This window comes from Bipolaris maydis, assembly GCF_028858645.1.
Source record: "Bipolaris maydis strain C4 unplaced genomic scaffold PSV08scaffold_1, whole genome shotgun sequence".
NCBI lineage: Eukaryota > Fungi > Ascomycota > Dothideomycetes > Pleosporales > Pleosporaceae > Bipolaris > Bipolaris maydis.
The window spans coordinates 2,443,779-2,459,967 of record NW_027093857.1 but is presented as its reverse complement, the minus strand read 5'-3'; the positions used below and the strand labels follow the sequence as shown (position 1 = coordinate 2,459,967).

General features: G+C 52.9%; 4 protein-coding genes across 4 annotated transcripts; 2 read left to right on the top strand and 2 right to left on the bottom strand.

Moving 5' to 3' along the window:
• Positions 1-1,433: 1,433 nt before the first annotated feature.
• On the top strand, positions 1,434-8,323 carry PSV08DRAFT_376517 (uncharacterized protein; the record flags this gene model as incomplete). Its single annotated transcript, XM_014220145.2, has 4 exons — positions 1,434-1,584; positions 1,733-2,432; positions 2,580-7,910; positions 7,966-8,323. Coding segments are annotated over 4 exons (6,350 nt in total), but the record flags the coding sequence as incomplete, so codon positions are not given.
• Positions 8,324-8,866: 543 nt separating this feature from the next.
• Positions 8,867-11,650, bottom strand: PSV08DRAFT_214135 (Indigoidine synthase A like protein-domain-containing protein; the record flags this gene model as incomplete). The annotated part of the gene is made up of 4 exons (XM_014220144.2): positions 8,867-10,428; positions 10,485-10,782; positions 10,828-11,409; positions 11,467-11,650. The coding sequence occupies 4 exons, from the start codon at positions 11,648-11,650 to the stop codon at positions 9,084-9,086; spliced, it is 2,409 nt and encodes an 802-aa protein (XP_014075619.1). The 3' UTR covers positions 8,867-9,083.
• A 148-nt stretch (positions 11,651-11,798) lies between these two features.
• Positions 11,799-13,622, top strand: PSV08DRAFT_214131 (Ribophorin I). The gene is made up of 2 exons (XM_014220143.1): positions 11,799-12,189; positions 12,243-13,622. Exons 1-2 carry the CDS (start codon positions 11,840-11,842, stop codon positions 13,378-13,380), a joined length of 1,488 nt encoding a protein of 495 aa, XP_014075618.1. The 5' UTR covers positions 11,799-11,839; the 3' UTR covers positions 13,381-13,622.
• Positions 13,623-13,779: 157 nt separating this feature from the next.
• Positions 13,780-14,709, bottom strand: PSV08DRAFT_398187 (uncharacterized protein; the record flags this gene model as incomplete). The annotated part of the gene is made up of 1 exon (XM_014220142.2): positions 13,780-14,709. The coding sequence occupies one exon, from the start codon at positions 14,707-14,709 to the stop codon at positions 13,780-13,782; it is 930 nt and encodes a 309-aa protein (XP_014075617.2).
• Between the last annotated feature and the right edge of the window lie 1,480 nt (positions 14,710-16,189).

The window sequence follows — 16,189 nt, the reverse complement described above, 5'->3', positions numbered from 1 at the left end:
CCGCGGTGGGAAGGTAGCAAGAGATGGTGCTGTGACTAGGGCAGACGTGCAACGTCGGAGAATACGGGCGAGCTTTGGTGTGGGCAGCCTGGTGGGCAGCGGGCGTCAGAGGGCGGATTTTGGCTTTGCTTTTGCGTATTGTTACGACTATCGAAAGTGGAGTGGCGAGAGCAATGCAGGAGGAGCTAGTCAGTGTAGGTGCAACCATGGAGCGTGGTGGTGGAGGCCGAGGGCGGCATGGTGATGGCGTGGCGGTGCGCAAGCGACCGTCTTGCAGCACGAGATGCTCGAACAGACGTCGCTACAAAAGCGGGGAGACGTGCGACAGCGCCACCAGGCCCACGGAGCAGCAGCGCAGCAGTGCGACGGCTAACACACGGTGGTTGTTTAGGCGTAGGAGACGCACCAAATCAGTGAGCCGGCCGTCGACCCATGGAGCCATGCACAAGTCCCGTCGCTCGACGAGGACTGCTGGATGAGGGCAAAGTCCCGCGTCCGCCAAAGACGGCCGGTGTTCTAGGCCGGGGGTGGGCTGCTTGGACGGGCAGCTCGGTAGGGCGCGGTAGTGTCTTTGGGAGTGGGTAGGCTGGTCGGGGAGGGGAGGGTAGGGCAGCGGACGAGGGTGTGCAGGTGGCGCAATGCTGCTCGAGGACAGGTGAGCATGTCGCTCTCCATACAGAGTGGAGCCTGCGCCCATGCCCATGCCGAGCCGAATGCCAACTGCCCGCCGCCCCAGTGCCCCATCGCCCACCACCAGCCCACGCAGCGACATAGACACGGCGAGTGCCACCCTCACACACATGCGCCCACAGAGAGACAGAACACCAGGATAGAGAACCACGCCGCAAGCACGTCCGCACTCCCATCCACCCCGCCGCCTGCACCCAGACCCGCCCTCGCATTGAAGCGCCTCTCTTCCCCAACCCCAACTGCTGCTGCTCTCTCTCTTCTGCCCTTCGCATCCCCTTGCGGCCCCCTCCCACGTACCGCACGCACGCACACACACACACACACACACACACACACACACATATACTACTTGCATACTTGCATTACATACGCACCCTCACTCCCGCTCTCCCGCCCACCCGCACTCCTACTCGCACACATCCACGCCCTCCACCGCGCATCCATCGCCCGCCCGCCCCCCCATTGTCCGCTGGGCCCTTGACCGCTGCTGGTCGCGCTCTTTGCCTCGCCTCGCCTCGCCTCACCCTGCCCTACCCTACCCTGCCCTGCCCTGCCCCGGCTCGCCTGCGTCTCCGCCTTTGTCTCTGCCGCCGCCGCCCATGTGCACACCTCAAGCTGCTGTCCCGCCTCGATGAAGCAGCCGTCCTAGGCACCTCTGCGCAAGCAGCCACCCAACCCGCCTACCGTCGCCGCATCTGCGCGGGCCTGGCGCGACACATATACTGCTGCACACCCCGCCGTGACCATGACGAGGAATGAGACGGTCGGCCGTCATGCTTCGGTGGAGAGCTCGTGGAGTTCGCGCTCCGGCGACACAATACGGCCCTATGGACGCGCGGGTTCGCTGAGGGGCACCCCCGTGACGGTCAAGACAGACAAAACACTCAATTCCAAGTACGTATTCCCGCCGATGCAATACATACACACCCCTCTGCCCGCCCCCCTCCCTACCCAGCCATGACTCTCATCCTTCCTCCCCGTCTCACTGCCCAGCCGGCATCCTCACTTCTGCTCCGGCCCCATTGCTTACGCCCTCGTCTAGCGCTGAGAAGGAAAGCGAGATATCGCCCGGCACCGTCCCTCCAGCCCCGCCGCCCAAAGACCCCTCGCACCGCCCATGGAAGCCTTCCCATAGGGAAGGCGCGGCCATGAGCCCTTTCGGAGAACATCGGAAACAGCTGGCTGTGTTGGAGACCTCCGGGGGAAGAGTGCCCGCCATATCGCGAAACCCTCCCACGGCTACGAGCGCCACTTCCCAAGCCACACCCTGGTCCTCTGCCTCCAACGGCAACAGCATGGCCAACGGTGTCTGGAGCAGCTTCTTCAATGATTCCAACGAAGACGTTTCCCAGTCCTCGCCCGGCTTCCGCCCAGGCACCAGCAGTCGCGAGGACAGCATGGGCTTTCCCTTCAAAGACGACCGACGGCCCTCCGTAGCCAGCGCCACCACTGTCAGTAGCACCGGATCCAAGTCGAGCATTGGCCGAGGATTCCACAAAAGACTCCAGAACGTGTTTGGCGAGGACTTTCCTGCTGATGGCCGCCAGAACTCGGATACCAGTTTGAACATGCCATATGCACCCGACACACAATCCATCCGTGGACAGCGCAATCGCGGCAACTCCCTCAACAACACCATAGGCAGTGGCCACCACTCCCGACCCACGTCGCCCACCAGTTCGCGCCCGCGCACCCCGCAGGCATCTTCGGAAGTCACCCCGTGGGAGTTTCAAGACCCAAAGGTAAGTCTCAACATCAACTTGCGGAAACCAGTGCCAAAGCAAAGACGCCCTGCCTTTTCACTACAACTTTTGCTCCCTCGTTCCTTCATATACCCCACCATGTCACCTCGCGCCGATCCTGGGCGTTGCATCGCTAACTCCTAACAGGACATGGCTGCTTTGCCTGAGAGCGGGGGGCGCCGGTCATCTGAACAGCATTCAGCAAAGTCTGGCCGATCACATCACAAACTCCATGTAAGGTTACCGGGAACCACTAGTCATCGACACAAAGGCAGCAAGGAAGAGAACAAGTTCTCGGATGGACGAGCTGACAACAGTCAGTCTTATGCTCTGCGACCCACCACCAGCCGCGAGGAGGCAAGTGCTCGTACAAACCAGCCATCAGCCCTCAGCTCCGCTTTTGCTTCCAAGTCGAGTCTCCTGGGCCGTCCATCGAGCCCTACCCCAAGCTCATACTCAGACATGACTCGGGATGATAGGATGGCACAGCGATCACCCAGTGCCAGCAAGCCAGCCCATGGATTCTTTGCACGATTGCGAGGCAAGGACAAATCAGATCGCAACGTCCAGTCAGAAAGTCTCAAGAACCTTACGTCTTCTGGGACTGCCTCGGCCACTTCCTTGAACCCGTCCATTGCCCCTGCTCGACTTACCAGACCAGAACTTCCTCCGCAGGCGAACATGGCTAAGCGCCCAGCCACCAGCGGTGTCGCTGATGACAAGTCACTGAAGGAGCAGAGGGGCAGGGCCCCTCACCACCGGTTGCCTACTTTTAGGAAGGAGAAGCGCGCGCCCATGATGGAACCAACCGGCCGGGACCCCAACGAGAACATAGCTAGCACAGCAGGCAATGATGCCGTCTTCTTCTTGGACCGGAATCTCGACGATATGGAGGGTATCGTCAATCTACAGCAGCAACCGCCCATGACACCGCCTGTCGGGGAATTACAAAAACAGCCTACTCTTCGTGAAGACATTGCGATCCCGCCCGAGGATGATGGTACAGCGGCTTGGGACGCACCCGATTCCTGGGCTGTGAAGCGTACAAAGGACGAGGTGGAGAAACCAGCCGATGTTGAGGACATTCCAACTCCTTCAAAAGAAGAGCACGACAACAAGACGTACTGTTTGCGCATTTTCAGAGTCGACTCAACCTTTGCAACGCTGTCGGCCACCCTCAACACTACCGTGCAAGAAATCATCCAAATACTAGGGAAAAAGACGGTATTGCAAGACGAACTGGACAATTACCACATCGTGATGCGTAAGCACGATACTTCGCGACAGCTAGACAGCAATGAACGCCCGCTGCTCATACAGAAGCGGCTCCTCGAGCTGGCCGGATACACGGACAAGGATCGACTAGAAGATGTGGGCCGAGAGGACAATAGCTATCTCTGCAGATTTACTTTCCTTCCTGCCAAGATGAGCGGATACTCGAGTCTGGAACGGGACCCCGGCTTCAGCAAGATGCAAAAGTTCACCCACGTTGATCTCCAAGGCCGCAATTTGATTACCATTCCCATCACCTTGTACCAGAAGGCGACCGAGATAATATCACTCAATCTTTCCCGTAACCTATCATTAGATGTTCCCAGAGACTTTATACTTGCTTGCACCAACCTGAGAGAGATAAAGTACACGAGCAACGATGCCAGACGACTACCTCCTAGTCTTAGCCTCGCCAGCCGCTTGACCATGCTGGACATCTCAAACAACCGGCTGCAATCACTCGACCGAGCTGAGTTGTACAAGCTGCAAAGCTTGCAAGGTCTTCGACTCTCCAACAACTGGCTAACCCGATTACCGCCCTACTTTGGACAATACCGTGCCCTTCGCAGTTTGAACCTAAGCTCCAATTCGTTGAACGAGTTCCCCGACTTTTTGTGTGAAGTGCGCACACTCGTCGACCTCGACATCAGCTTCAACTCAATCTCCAGCTTGCCCAAGATAGGTCAATTGACCTGTCTGGAGAGGCTCTGGGCGACGAATAACAAGCTGACCGGCAGCTTTCCGCCAGGGCTCAGCAATCTGGTCAATCTTCGAGAAATCGACCTGCGATTCAATGCGCTTGACAGCATGGATGTCATGTCCCAATTGCCGCGGTTGGAATACCTCATGATAGGTCACAACTCAATCTCAGCCTTTGAGGGCTACTTCCCCAAGATTCGAGTACTTCATATGAATCACAACCCCGTGACACGGTTTGGCCTCACACAACCAACGCCGTCCTTATCCGTACTCAACCTTGCATCTGCAAAACTAGCCCAGCTACCCGACGATCTCTTTTCCAAACTCACAGGTCTCACCAAGCTAATTCTCGACAAGAATCACTTCACATCTATATCAAAAAACATTGGCATGCTGTACAGATTAGAGCATTTGAGTATTGCTCGAAATTCGCTCGACGTCTTGCCTGCAGAGATTGGACGACTTGTCGAACTTCGTTATCTGGATGTGCGTGAAAACAATCTTAGCGTACTTCCTCAGGAGCTTTGGTACGCACGTCGGTTGGAGACACTGAACGTATCGTCAAACGTTCTCGATGCGTTCCCCAAGCCAGGGGCGGCGCCTCCTCAAGTAACCAATGGTGAGCAGGCGCAAACGGATGGGCCTACAAATGCACATGCCTTGAAGGCCACTCCAAGTTACGAGGAACTAGGCAAGCTGGAAGATTTCCAGAATCGTCGTCCCAGCCAAGCGTCAGGTGGGCTCACCGTTGCTAGTTCACCTGCCCCTTCAAATCGAACAGGATCCATGACTTCTTACAACTCATCTAGTACAACTCGCAAGCCATCTACAGCCTCTCGTGCGCCAACCGAGGGGACTGTAACTCCCATGTCGCGCAAAGATTCTAGCCTAAGCAGCCGCATGGTGACCACTTTCGCAGGCTCTCTGAGACACGTGTTTCTGGCCGATAACCGCCTCAATGACGATGTATTTGATGAGCTGTGCCTTCTGCCTGAGCTGCGGATTGTAAATCTGGGCTACAATCTCATTTACGACATACCGCCCCGTACTATTCGTAGATGGCAACATCTCGCTGAGCTGTATCTATCTGGCAATGATCTCACATCCTTGCCAGCAGAGGACCTTGAAGAAGTCGGCTCACTCAAGGTGCTTCATATCAACAACAACAAGTTCCAGGTTCTGCCTGCGGAACTCGGCAAGGTTGCGCAATTGGCTGTTCTCGATGTCGCGAGCAATTCGCTCAAGTACAACGTCTCAAATTGGCCATACGACTGGAATTGGAACTGGAATCACAAGCTTCGGTACCTGAATTTGTCTGGCAACAAACGCTTGGAGATCAAGCCCAGTGGATCGTACAGCGGTAGTGGTTCGAGCATGCGCGAAGGACGCGACCTTACAGACTTCAGTTCTCTAATCAATCTACGGGTGCTTGGTCTCATGGACGTTACAATGATGGTACCCTCGGTTCCAGAGCAATCAGAGGACCGAAGAGTCCGTACAGCAGGTTCGGCTGTCGGTACAATGGCGTATGGTATGGCGGATTCCCTGGGTCGCAATGAGCACATCTCGACAATGGACATGGTCGTGCCCCGCTTCCGCAGCCATGACGATGAACAATTGTTGGGAATGTTCGACGCACAACCGCTTGCTGGGGGCGGTGCTAAAATCGCAAAGTACTTGTACGACAACTTCAAGAACCGGTTCGCCGATGAGCTGGAGCGTTTACGGCCGCAAGAAACCCCCTCGGATGCTTTGCGACGGACCTACCTAGGTCTCAACAAAGAACTGGCTACCGCCGCCAGCCAGGCACTCGACAAGAACGCTTTCGCGTCACCAACTCAACAACGCAGTTCGGTACCTGAGCTCAGCGACGATGATCTGACTTCAGGAAGTGTGGCAACTGTACTGTTCCTGAAAGAAATGGAGCTTTACATATCCAATGTCGGTGATGCGCAGGCACTATTGATCCGATCTGAAGGAGGACACAAGATTCTCACACGCAAACATGACCCCGCAGAACCTGGAGAGAGAGCAAGAATACGAGAGGCCGGAGGTTTTGTGTCGCGACAGGGCAAGCTCAATGATGTCCTGGAGGTTTCAAGAGCATTTGGATATGTGCAAATGTCGCCTTCAGTCATCGCGTCACCTCACATCCTCAACATGACTCTGGGAGATACCGACGAAATGGTCTTGGTCGCTTCTCGAGAGCTCTGGGAGTATCTTACGCCAGATTTCGCCGTCGATGTGGCACGATCCGAGCGCAATGATCTAATGGTAGCTGCACAGAAACTCCGTGATCTGGCAATTGCATTTGGTGCAACGAACAAGATCATGGTCATGTTGCTCGGAGTCAGCGACCTTAAGAGCAAACAGCGTGCCCGGTACCGCACACAAAGCATGTCTTTGATTCCTGCTCCAGGTGCTGATCCTGACTGGGGCGCATCCCGCAGACGCGGAAAGAAGGGCAATCTTGTTGGTGATTCCAAACTGGCGCGTCTCGACAATGAAGTGGATGCCCCGACAGGAGAAGTCAGTTTGGTCTTCACTGATATCAAGAACTCGACAATACTGTGGGAGACGTACCCAATTGCCATGCGGTCCGCTATCAAGATGCACAACGAGCTTATGCGCCGACAGCTACGTATCATTGGTGGTTATGAAGTCAAGACGGAAGGTGATGCCTTTATGGTTGCTTTCCGCACAGTCACCTCGGCATTGCTTTGGTGTTTTACCATTCAAAGCCAGTTGCTCGAGGTTCAATGGCCCCAGGAAATACTCAATAGTGTGAACGGACAAGAGGTGGTCGACGCCGATGGTAACGTCATCTTCCGAGGTCTCTCAGTGCGTATGGGTATCCATTGGGGTACACCAGTGTGCGAAGTCGATCCTGTCACCAAGCGCATGGACTACTTTGGTCCCATGGTCAATCGCGCCTCGCGTATCTCCTCTGTCGCCGATGGAGGTCAGATCACTGTCTCATCTGATTTCATTGCCGAGATTCAACGCCTGCTCGAGACGCATATCGAGGGAGACCGCAACAATTCAGCAGGTTCCGAAGAAGCCTACGGCGACGATTTGAACAGCCAGATGATTCGCTCCGAATTGCGCTCCCTTAGTAGCCAAGGTTTCGAGGTCAAAGACCTAGGTGAACGTCGCCTCAAAGGTCTCGAAAATCCGGAATATATCTACCTCATGTACCCACACTCGCTCGCCAGCCGTCTCACCGTTCAACGACAGACGGATGCAAAGCCTGCCGATCCCAAAGCCGAATCCACAGTTGGGCAAAAGATGGCTGGCAGTCAGCTCACTATTGACACGGAAGATGTCTGGGATCTTTGGAATATCAGTCTTCGTCTCGAGATGCTCTGCAGTTCCCTTGAGAGTCCAGGATGTTCTGAGTTGAAGCCTCCTGAGACTGCCCTGTTGGAGAGGATGAAGAGTCGGGGCGGAGAAATCACAGATCGGTTCTTGGTAAACTTTGTGGAGCATCAAATTTCTAGAATCGAGGTAAGTTTCTAGGTTTCCCCATGGTTGGATGTTGAAATGCTAATCGAATCCATAGTCTTGTGTAAATACGCTTTTCCTGCGTCATCGGATGAGGCCATTTGGCAGTGCACCCCTGCTTCAACAGGCTTGCCACATGGGAGACATCTTTGCTGAACTAGAAGCCAAGTTGCAGAGGCTAGCAGAGTTTGAACGAGGGGCTATCGAGGGAATGGCGCCCTCATGAGTTTCAAACATTAGACACTTTACGCATATCATTGTTACGCCAACACACACACATATACGCGCGCGGTCTGGACCAAAGGAGAACGCGACGTCAACGACACGGGCATACCATGACCATGACCATGACCAGTCATAACCTTTTTTTTTCTGCAAATACTCTTGTCGTATCCTAATCGATCAGTCACATGTCCCTCCAAACCCTTTTCTTGCTATTCATAACCTCGGCGTCTTAGACAGTCACGAGACAGATCCCGGGGCTCTCTCTCTGTATCATACCTTACTACACACGCGCACACGTACATATCCCCCAGCTCTGGAGGCTTGTCAGTTTACTAAAAATAAACTTACATAGCAATGCCATTACCATCATCATCATCATTGTTAACCCACCGCTACATGGTGAATCTGGACCTCAGGGAATAAACGGGGCCTATGGCGTTTTTTTGAAGGGGGGTTTCCTTCTGGATTTCTTTTTTTTCTTTTGGCTGGCTAGCCTTCGAGGCTTATTTTGTCATCTTTCTTTGTGTGTGTGTGTGTGTGTGTGTACGTGTGGTGATTGGGACAGGGGGTGGCGGTGGCGGTGGGGATTATGGGAAGGCGGCTTATATGCTACCATGCCTTATCTGTCTGTCTGTGTGTAACCTCTTTTTTCGGTTTTTTTTTTCTGTTAAACTTTTTGTCATCTGCGGCTTTTGTGTGTGTATGCTGTGTATGTGTGTGAGAGAAAGAGAGAAAGAAAGAGGGTATATGTAGCTCATGTTCTTATTCCTTGAATCTGTGTATATGCATGTCATGAATCCTACGTATTAGGTGAAATGACATGTTATTTTTTTTATGGGCTTAGAGTACCAGCGGTACAATAGGGGTTTTCCCGCGAACACATACATATAAATACAGACTCTGCTACACTTTCATCCTTTTTTTTTGTAGTAAAAAATGAGAAAGTAGAGATCAAAGTTTTGCCAGCGAACCTCTCAATCCTTTCAGCTCGCTGCTAACCGCCTCGCGACTCTTCAGACTCAATGCTGCAGCCCTTTGTGCAAAACCTACCACATCTTGGATCTGCCTGCCCTGGCTAAGACCGTGGGCTAGGGATCCACAAAATGTATCTCCAATGCCATTTACACTAACTACTTCCTCGGGCGAGAGTACCTTCTCCACGGGGAATAGTCTCACATACAACCCTCCGACACTTGATTGCGCATTTGTCGCGCTGGGTGCACTATTGCGTGCAAGTACAAATTGGCGCTCAGCCTCGGAGTGTAGTTCAGGTGCGTCAGCAGTAAGAAGTTTGGTCATGAGGACGCCTTGGGGACCAAGTTTGGTCAGTATAGTGGGGAAGAAAGGAAGCAGCTTGATTGCTTGCTGAGGAATGCCTTGGTCGACTACATCACTACCTACGGTGACTGCGAGGGGTACTCGGAGGCCGCCGTTGGGAATACCCAATGCATCGATGACACTAAACCACTCAGAGCTGTCAAAGTAGCCGGATTGGTGTGCGTGGTCGTGCAGAGCACTGAGTTCGTACGTGTTTGGTGTTGTGATGTCTACGAGAGGGGCGGGGAAAACAGTTGGGGTAGCTGTTTGCGGAAAGATTCTCAGAGATTTGGCGGTAGAAACTGGCTCGAAAATAGTGGTTGTGTTTGCTTGATGGGCAGCTTGGAGCCAGATGTGCAAGGCGGCCGATGACCAGTTTGCATCGGCCACAAAAGCTTTGGGTGGAGTGGACAGTTTGTCGAACACGGTGTTGGCCAGCTGGCGAATGGTGTCGTCGGGTATGGTCTCCAGGATGGACATGTCTGCCATGGCCATGGCAAGATCCTTGTTGGTATTGTTAATTGCAACATATTGTGCTGTCCTGGAAGGTGCAGGTATCGTCTCAATACCAGAGACTGACATGCCTTCTTCTTGTAGTTGGCTGATGGCTGCGCGGCCACTTAGGTCGTCACCTACCGCGCTGTGCAATCGAACGGATGAACCAAGCAGATGAGAAGCTTTGGCAATATTGTGAGCTACGCCTCCAAGTGTCTGGGTAATAACAGCAGGGTTTGACGTATGTGGCAGTGGATCTATCTGACTGGCTGAAGGTGTTAAAGGAGCAAAATCACATGAAAAGTCTACAGCGAGAGCGCCTGCCACAACAATGTCGGCAGCTTGCTGTTGTTCGGACTGAAATGAGATACTGGTAGCAGGTGTGGAAGGAGGCTCAGAAGGCGATAGAGATGCATTGTGCAGCCGCTCTTGAGCGGTAGAGGCCGGACTGGACTGAACGGGTGTGAAGTAAGAAGAAGTACGTCTAGGATACTTACATCAGCGCCAGTCTACTATTGAGCTACCAGAGTGCTGGCTCACCCTTGGGCTTCTTGTTGCTTTGCTTCTAGGATGGCGAGTTCCCGTGCTACAATAGCTGCTCGCTTGACGTTGGATTCAATGAGCGCTCTGTTGGCAGGAATGCTCTTGCCCTTGGTAAGCTCCTTGATTTTTGCGAGTACAAAAGGCGTATTATCTTTGCCTGAGATGTTTGCGGCGTTGGCTTGTCGCAAGGCCTCTTCGATAACCACGTCCATTTCTTCCTTGGGTATAGCAAACTCTGTAGGAACAGGGTTGGCAAAAAGGAGGCCAGATGAGATTTGAAGGGTGTGTTGCGCATCTGATTGGCGTTAGAGAGGTTCGTCGAGAGATGATTGATACTTACGTATAACAGCAGCGGCTTCAATCTCGTCGGCAATAGTCACTGGGCTCTTGACTCCACTGTCTCTGGACCAGAAGGCAGGAAAGTCTACCTTCCCCGTGCGCCCGTCGGCAAAAGTACCCACGCCCACGCCCTCGGTTTCAAGGTACTCGATTGTTCGCGGTATGTCAAGGAAACTCTTGCAGCCACTGGAGACCACCGTGACTGGTGTTCTTCCAAGCTCCGTCAAATCGGCAGAGATGTCCATGCTCGACTCAGCGCCGCGGTGGACACCACCAAGACCGCCTGTTCCGAATATCTTGATACCAGCGAGGTGTGCTAGCAACATGGTGCCAGATATGGTGGTGCCTCCATTGAAAGACTTATTGGTGAGTCGCGTGCCGCATACATAGCCGAGGTCGCGACGTGAGAGCTTCAACGTATTTGCCTGTCCAGCAGAAGAAGCCAGTCTTATGAGCTCCTCCGGATCCAAGCCGACGCGTGCTACACCATCCAAAATGCCAATTGTGGCTGGGACGGCACCGTTGGTCCGGACTACACTTTCGAGGAGGGAGGCCAGCGCTACATTCTCAGGATATGGGAAGCCTGCACAGGCAATTAGCTCCTGTCACGTGCGTATATCCCATTGACATGCGCCCTCACCGTGTGTGTAGATGGTCGTCTCCAGGGCGACTACGGGCTTGTTTGAATTCAGCGCCTCTCGCACCTCGTCCGAAACACGGAAAAAGCCATTGTTGGTCAGGTGACGCCTCGCGGAAGCCCTGGCTATGGCAGCAGACGTAGAGGCTATGCGGGGCCGCCTAATTGAGGTTGCCAACAGGCGCATTGTGGTGTTGTCGAGGGGCGTTTGTGGAGGAGCCAGGCATGGAGGGGTGGTGGAGCTATGGGTGTTCACGCACAGACGCGGAGGTGCCAGCCAACTCCGAAGAGAACACGACGCAATAGCATAGCCGCGTGTGAGCCGCCGACAAACACCAACCTCACACATGACGAGATAGCTTGACAGCTATTCGCAATGAGGACCATCTCCCTCACAGGCTGCATAGCAGCTCTAGCAACTTTCGTCACCGCCGAATTAAACCTCTCCGAACCACTGCTGTCCAAGCAAGTGCTCCCCAGCACCTTCGCACCACCCCAGGTATTCAAGAATGCCAATCTAGTTCGCACTACCAATCTCGACAAGGCCTACCCCAGGGAGACGGTCAATGTCATTATTCAAAACATTGATGCAAAGGCGCAGTCGGAATACTATCTTCCCTTCGACTCTACCCTGCTGTCAAAGGTCGGCGGGCTCGAGGTGAGGGACAAGAAGGCGGCTGAGAAGGGCACCTTCAAGGTTGATGTTGTTGGCTTTGATGCGGAAAGGTGTGTATAGATTGCGTAGTGGGCATGCATAGCACCGCGACTAACAAGAACAGTTCGGTTGAATACTACAAGATCCACCTCCCCGAACCTCTCGCACCCAACGCCCAGCAAACACTCAGCATTTCCTACTCAATTCTCTCCTCCCTCAAGCCGGTCCCCGCACAGCTCCCCCAGACAGCGAAGCAGTACCTGCAATATGATTTTAGCGCATACGCACCCTCCGCCTACTTGACCGAGAAGCAGCGCACGAAGGTCAAGTTCCCCAACAACGATGTGCCAGATTTCACCACTCTCCCTGCCGAGCTCAATGACGAGAACAAGGCCGACCCACAGAAGCAGGGCTCCACCTTTACATATGGAGTTTACAAAAATGTGCCAGCTGGCGCTCAGCAGCCTATAAGCGTGCGCTACGAATTCACAAAGCCCGTGACGCACGCCACACGCCTGGAGCGCGATGTCGAAGTCTCGCATTGGGGCGGCAACTTGGCTTTTGAGGAGAGGTACTGGCTCGAGAATCAGGGCGCTGCGCTCAAGAACCACTTTTCGCGCGTCGAGTGGCAGAGGCAATCTTACATGAACCCACCTACTTTTGCTGTCAAGGGTCTTGTCCTTCCTCTGGCCCCTGGATCTGTCGACCCCTACTTCACCGACGACATCGGTAACGTCTCTACCTCCAGGTTCCGCCCTGGCAGCAAGGAGGCTTTGTTGGAGTTGAAGCCCAGGTACCCCATCTTCGGAACCTGGAAGTACAGTTTCCGTGTTGGTTGGAACGCCGATCTGTCATCATACCTGCGCAAGCTCTCGACTGGCGATACATATGTGCTCAAGGTTCCTTTCCTCGAGGGCCCCCGTGCTGCTGAGGGTATTTCTTACGGTCGCGTCAACCTCCGCATCATCCTCCCTGAGGGCGCTACCAATGTCAAGTTTTCGACCACTGTTCCCATTGTAGCCGACGAGGTCACGCTGCACAAGACCTTTATGGATACTTTGGGCCGCACTGCGCTGACTTTGACGTCTATTAACTTGGTAGATGAGTTCAGGGACCGCGATATCATTGTCACTTATGACTATCCCTGGACTGCGGGATACAGGAAGCCTGTTGTCATCACTCTGGGCATGTTTGCTATATTTACCGTTACTTGGGTATTGGGCAGCATCGATACCAGCATTGGCAAGAAGAAGACGGCGTAAAGGAGTTAAAAATAGAAGAAGAAGAAGAAGAAGAAGAAGAAGAAGAGGCATTTGTGTACGAGCATGTGCAATGTTATGATATGAGGAGGAAAAGAAAATATGTAGGATCGAAGCACTGGGGTATAGCTTCGAGCGCGGTTCAGTACTGTTAGAAAGTGAGCGTATGTCGCAATGTTTTTTGTCATCATGTAACAAGAATCAATACCGGAGTTCAATGTCATCAATTAAGAAGCATCAAGCACTGATTTCTTGTACATGATTTACACTGGCCATATGTACAAAGCAGTCTCACGAGCCATTGTCACTGACCACCCATCACTGACGATTCCAATCGTATACACCAAGAACAAGAAACAAGGAGAAACAACAAGACAAAAAAAAACTCCTCTCCTCAACCCCTCAAAAAGGATCTGCCCTTCCCTTAACCCGATGAACATGCCTACACACAACCCTAACCCCCTCCTCACCCCCTCTCCTCCCAACCTCCCACTTAACAAACTGCGCAATCCGCTCCGCAATCGCCACACTCCGATGCGTCCCTGCATGACAACAAACACTCATACTAACCTCCATGGCTCCGCCCTCACTCCCAAACCGCAATAACAACTCGCTAACCGCCGTCTGCACCGCCTTCTGTGCGGCTACATCTTGCATGACGATATCCTGGATTAGAGGCGCAATGCCTGAGTAGCGGGCGCACAGGAAAGGCGAGGGTGGCTGCATGTTGCGTGCGTCGATGGTGTAGAGGTGGCGGATTGGCGGGGTGCGGTGGGGGACTTGGGATGCGAGGAGGGTGGTGGCGGCGGATTCGGTGCGTGTGATGTCGGTGGAGTAGGAGATTATGTAGATTGTTGGCCGGGATGGGGGGAGTGTAGGTGTGGTGTTGTATGGTTGTTGTTGTTGGTGGTAGTGATGGTGCTGATGGTGCTGCTGGTAGGTGTTGTGGTTGTATGGGGGCGATGGGTAGGGCGGTCTTGATGTGTGGCCTTCGCGTTTTTGGGGTAAGGGAGTGGGCTGACGGTATAGAGCTGGTCGTTCGTTTCTCTCTCGTTCTTCTAGTCGTTGCTGTTGCATGTCTTGTTGTCTTTGTTCGATGGCTATCTTGACTGTGCTTTGCCGCGAATCAGGCAGGTCGAAGTGCACGTGTTTGATTGCCGCCTTTTTGGGATCGTTCTTGTGTGATGGGTGGCTGTACTGCGGTATTCGCGCCGGGCTGGTGTGCGTCCGAGTGCCTGTTTGTATGGGTCGGAAGGAAGTGTTTGGTGGTGGAAAGGATGCTTCGAAGTAGGTGTGGTGGCGACGGGGCTCTACGTAGTGAGGCCCAGACATGTAACTTTTGCCGTAGGGCTGATCTGTGATACTGTGAAGATAGTATAAAAGGTTGGAAGTAAGGATGTGAAGTTTGTGGAAGGGCAGGAGTGTATCGATGTGTTGTCGCTACTGCCTCGCTTTTCTGCTATTTTCCTGAGTGAAGTTAGACCACCTTTTGATATTATGATGTTCATAATGAGAAAACCATCGTTAAACCAAAAGCAATACTTTGGTATAAAGTAGATTTGTTTGTTTGCTTTTATGAGTACTCGAGATAGGCCGACGGTAGCATATTGCGATCAAAATTCCGTACGATAGTGCTTCTGGACAAGTTGATAGGCAGCCTTAGCTCGCCGATTCACAGTCGTACAAGTGACAGGGCATGGTCACTCTCTCCCCATGGAGCGTCCCAGAGGAAGATTGCACATATTGTAGCCAAGTGTTGCAAATGGGTGCTGAAATTCCAACATGAGTTATTGAAATTGGATTTACAGCTCTAGAGAATTTAGGGACGTCAAAAAAACGATGCGGAGGATGTATGGTGAAGATAGAATAGACTTGTAGAAGAGATCGGGAGTGACAGATGGTGGATGCAGGAAAAATTTTGAACTGAGGAAAGAGCAATAGTGGTGAAGTGAGAGCAAAGTACACTTGAAATTGGCCTTGAATAGTACAGCGGCAATGTGGTTCATTTCATTAGTCTACATTACACTTCCATTCATATGCTAGTATAACAGACATTTAAATGATGTAAAATCTCTAGTCTTATATCTTGCTTTCATCAGCTTTGCCCAATACTCCCGATATGTGAAAGCATTCAAGTTTCTACTCATGGATTACAATCTTCAAGTCACACAAGCATTGCAGCAACAACAGTGTCAAGATCTGGAAAGCAATGGATTAACGTTGATAGGAGCCACTTTTTTGTCTTTCGATTTTGACAAAAATTCTTACACTCTACAACACGGACTACTCACTAATACCAGGCAGCTTAGACGCTGATCAAGCTTTCATGACGAGCGTCATTACAGTGGGCCCTGTCAAGACCACCGCTGCACGACATTTGACTCGTTGCGCCATTCTATTCAAAGCTCACCTACCGAGCCATCTGGCCCATCCATGAGAGCAAGGAGTGACCTGGACGCATTCTCAAGCATACCCGGCGGATTATCCATATGCGTCTATGTCGCTTGCGTTGGGCATCATTCGGATCCATTCTGGCATTGCTGTCGCTGATCCCGTTGGCAACATGGTCCATACGCTTCCAGGGTAATGCGGTAAAAGAAGAGTCGGGGTGAGCTCCGAACATAGCATATAACTTGGTGCATGTATACTTTCAGGGCTTCAGGATACTTGCAACCGCTCTGGGTTGGGCGGCGATGTTGTGTGGTGTTGTACTCGGGTCTTGTCTAGACGACCTCGCAGACCGCTCCAAGTCGAACCCCCTCCAGATACCCTGGCAATATGCTTAAGGATCAAGCATTGGTTTGCAAGATTG

Coding starts and splice junctions, on each gene's coding strand:
- PSV08DRAFT_214131 (XM_014220143.1), top strand. CDS start 11,840: ATGAGGACCATCTCCCTCACAGGCTGCATAGCAGCTCTAGCAACTTTC. Junction 12,190..12,242: donor GTTGGCTTTGATGCGGAAAG/GTGTGTATAGAT, acceptor TAACAAGAACAG/TTCGGTTGAATACTACAAGA.